This window comes from Cryptomeria japonica, chromosome 1 (assembly GCF_030272615.1).
Source record: "Cryptomeria japonica chromosome 1, Sugi_1.0, whole genome shotgun sequence".
NCBI classification, from domain to species: domain Eukaryota; kingdom Viridiplantae; phylum Streptophyta; class Pinopsida; order Cupressales; family Cupressaceae; genus Cryptomeria; species Cryptomeria japonica.
In genome coordinates, this window is record NC_081405.1 from 648,252,775 (window position 1) to 648,256,255 (window position 3,481).

Here is a 3,481-nt window from a genome sequence, read left to right on the forward strand (position 1 = left end):
TAACAATAAATATTTACAACATAGAATGCATAGAAAGCCTAAATCTTTTTACTATGACATCTTTACATTTTACAAGATGGATGAAATATCATCTAGAACAAGTCCATACGTTAATTTGTACCGATTACTTTTAGAGCATATTATGTTCAATTATAAATAAATCCACTAGCTAGATTAAAGAAGTTGAGGAACATCTCTAGTTAAAAGTACACTAGAAATGATTTTATATGCTTTCTGAGTAAGGTGGACGGAATCAAAGAAGAGATATTTGGAAGCATTAGGACATGTCAAGGGACTCAATTCATTGCACAGGAAGAGAACTTCGAAGGTGCCAGTCCCACAGCAAGCTTTTGCAATCACCTCCAAACCTGGCATAATATATAACATTGCAAACTTAGACATAATTCTACTTATATACTGATATAGTAAAATATTTGTATTGTTATCAATCAAGAGAATGTAAAATACCATATTTACTAGGGTTTGCAATGAACTCGGAAATCAGATTGTGGTAATCGAGAGAAGCAATTCTAAGGGTAGGAAAAGTAGGTTTGAGTCCAGCAATCGCAGCATTTAATCCTGAATTGAACCTAGATGAAGCCTGGTTTATCTTCTCGTCACATGCTCCCTTGTTCAAAAAGCTTCCAGATGTTCTCTCAATTGGTAGACATCCCAATGGTGGAACATTAATCACAGCAATTCTAGTGGCACCCAGATTGTATAGTTCCTGCGAAATTCAGACTCATAAATCAAAATTCGCTACAATTATGGCTGGAAACTACTAAATTCAATGAGTAGAGACAAGTTATAACCATGCCTTGATATAAAGTGTGTATGTATTCAAGAGGAAATCTGTATACTCTTGAACAGTGAACTGAAGTCGGCGAGTTGGGAGTGCAAAGTAGTTGAAAATGAAGTCATTGGTGCCTATTGTAATGAAAAATATTGCCTTTCTGATTATGGCGGTGGCCTCTTCTTCTCCCACCAATCCTGCTATTCTTTTTCTATACTCTTTAAAATGCTCAATTTGTTTCCAAAGCGGTATCACTTCCTGCATCATACAAATCACTCTTATAAGAATGTGATAGGAAAAAGTTGTCAATATGCATACTTTACCTGCACATTATAATATGTAATATCTGTCTACCAGTAAATGGGCGGTGAGATTGTCTAAGCCTGAACCAGAAGATGCAAAACAGACACCAGTTAGCAAGTCTTGGGCCTTGAGCTTAGGGTCCAAATATGGGGGCAACAATTCCTTGATTCCAAGCCCTTCAACTGTAATGAAATGGTAGAATTTTAATTATCATGAAATTTGAAAATGGGTGAAGATATATCAAACGAAAACAAACAAACAACAATCTTTTCGATTATGAATGCCAATTTTAATTCACAATCAACAATATCTCTGACATGATAAAAGACCAAATTATTTCTTTTCTGAAAGGCAATATACAATTCACATTTATGAGCTAAGACTGACTACAAGTTCTCCAGTTCAACAAACATAGAATAGCTAGAGCTTCCAAATTTATTGCCAATTTATAAGAAAAACATGCAGTTATGGAATATATATAGGTTACCAAAGTAGTCAGACATGAGCTTTCCATTGGATATCCTTCCTGTGGCAATGTGATCTTTGAAATCTCTTCCATATGGAGGAAAATCACCAGTAACTAGTGTAACAATAAAATCATTGTTCCCTGTATCTCCATAGGAGTCTCCAAACATAAACATAGCAGGAACTTTCTGCCCTCCAACCAACAAAAAGTAATCACATTTCTTAGCTATTGTGATGATCGAAATAAAAAGTACAGAGCACAAAAAGAGAGATTCTGCCCTTAATTTCATTACTACTGACCACTGCGCACCAGGCAATCTTGAAATGCAATACAAAATTAACTCAACCTTCCTGGCCTATTTAAGAGATGGCTTAAACTATATTAGGTATTACATCTCATGTTTTAGTAGTCCTTGACCTATCATTGTGCCAGTAAACCACAGATAATTCATTTTACGTATAATACATTTATCAAAGCATTATTTTTTCAATATTAGATGTTATTAATTATTTAGACATGGTAAAGTTACTAAAGAAATAGACATTGTGAAGTCGTGCTCAAAATAACTTCTCTATAAATAAGCACCAGCACCCACAACTAACAAACCAGCTCTCACAACAAAAAAACCAGAACCAGGGGGAAACATAAGCAATTTCATTTTGTTATATGTTTACAACTAAAATAGAATAAAAGATTTGTAACGTTCACATTAATTTAGAATGACAGATCTCATTAATTTTTCTTGTGTAAAATATTTATTTTACTGATAATGAACTCCTGATTCTCTCAACCATCTCCTTAATAAATAAAAATAAAACTGAAAATTCCACATCTATTAACACATTTTGTAAAAAGCAAATACCGAACAAATGTAACTCTTTTTGTGTGTAAGCCAGTATTTCAATTGACTATAAAATTTCTCTATAGTCAATGATTAGCTTTTGCATATGCCCAATAAAGTCATGACAGAGAATAGAACACTCAAAATACCATGTCTATGTCAAGTGTTTTACAGAATATTAATTGATAAATTGAGGTACAGACCATTACTGACCCAGCCAACTACCATCAGTCACTACCAAATATTTCAACTAACTATAAATTATACATTTTTTTCAATGAACAAGGAAGTCAACTAGCTGCTATACAAGTTGACTGTACAAATTATGCATTTTGTCAATAAATAAGGAATCAGTGTGTTACAATTAGGTAGTAATCATATGATTTGTCTATGAACTGTGTTGTTTTTCTTCTAAAGTGTTCAATGCAAACTCAAATTTTAACTTTCCATAACTTTATATTTCTCTCGTGGAAATAGCCTGACGATTGTCTCTGTCAAAATAACATACGGATAAGAAGAGAGCATTTGGATATTATGGAAAAAAAAACCTCCTTCCTTCTCTGATTTCAATGTAATACAAGTGAAAAATAAGGATGGAAAATGGTTATATCTATTCCAATTTATAGACAAATGTATTATAAATTTGAGAGGAAGTCTCTAGTTGAAGTTTTAAATATTTATTATAAAATTATTTAATATTAAGTGGCGAGAGTTGATATATGGTATTAGGTGGTGAGTTTTTATATGAGACATTGTACTAATCATTAAGAGTAATTTATAGGTCTTGATGTAACATTAGGTGGTGAGATTTGACACAAATCATTGTAGCAATCTTTCATATCATGTAACATTAGGTGGTGAGATTTGGCTTAAGTCATTGTAGCAATCTTTCATATCACATTTTGAATATTGTTTTTTATTGAGTATAGAAATAGGGATATTAAATACATAGATGGTTATGGAGGAACAATTGATATAGAATTAGAGTAGAGAAGGAAATATATATACTCAAAAAATATTTTGATACATATTTAAGTGCCAATATTTTTTGTTATGCATAAAATAACAGCTAAAATTA

The 3,481-nt window shown here is 32.2% G+C and overlaps 1 protein-coding gene across 1 annotated transcript; it reads right to left on the bottom strand.

Moving 5' to 3' along the window:
* Positions 1-2,170, bottom strand: LOC131050482 (GDSL esterase/lipase At2g42990). The gene is made up of 5 exons (XM_057984673.2): positions 1,584-2,170; positions 1,148-1,278; positions 818-1,051; positions 469-727; positions 1-368 (listed from the first exon to the last, which is right to left on the bottom strand). The coding sequence occupies exons 1-5, from the start codon at positions 1,849-1,851 to the stop codon at positions 175-177; spliced, it is 1,086 nt and encodes a 361-aa protein (XP_057840656.1). The 5' UTR covers positions 1,852-2,170; the 3' UTR covers positions 1-174.
* Between the last annotated feature and the right edge of the window lie 1,311 nt (positions 2,171-3,481).

Coding starts and splice junctions, on each gene's coding strand:
- LOC131050482 (XM_057984673.2), bottom strand. CDS start 1,851: ATGAAATTAAGGGCAGAATCTCTCTTTTTGTGCTCTGTACTTTTTATT. Junction 1,279..1,583: donor GCTCATGTCTGACTACTTTG/GTAACCTATATA, acceptor ATTTCATTACAG/TTGAAGGGCTTGGAATCAAG. Junction 369..468: donor TGCAAACCCTAGTAAATATG/GTATTTTACATT, acceptor ATATTATGCCAG/GTTTGGAGGTGATTGCAAAA.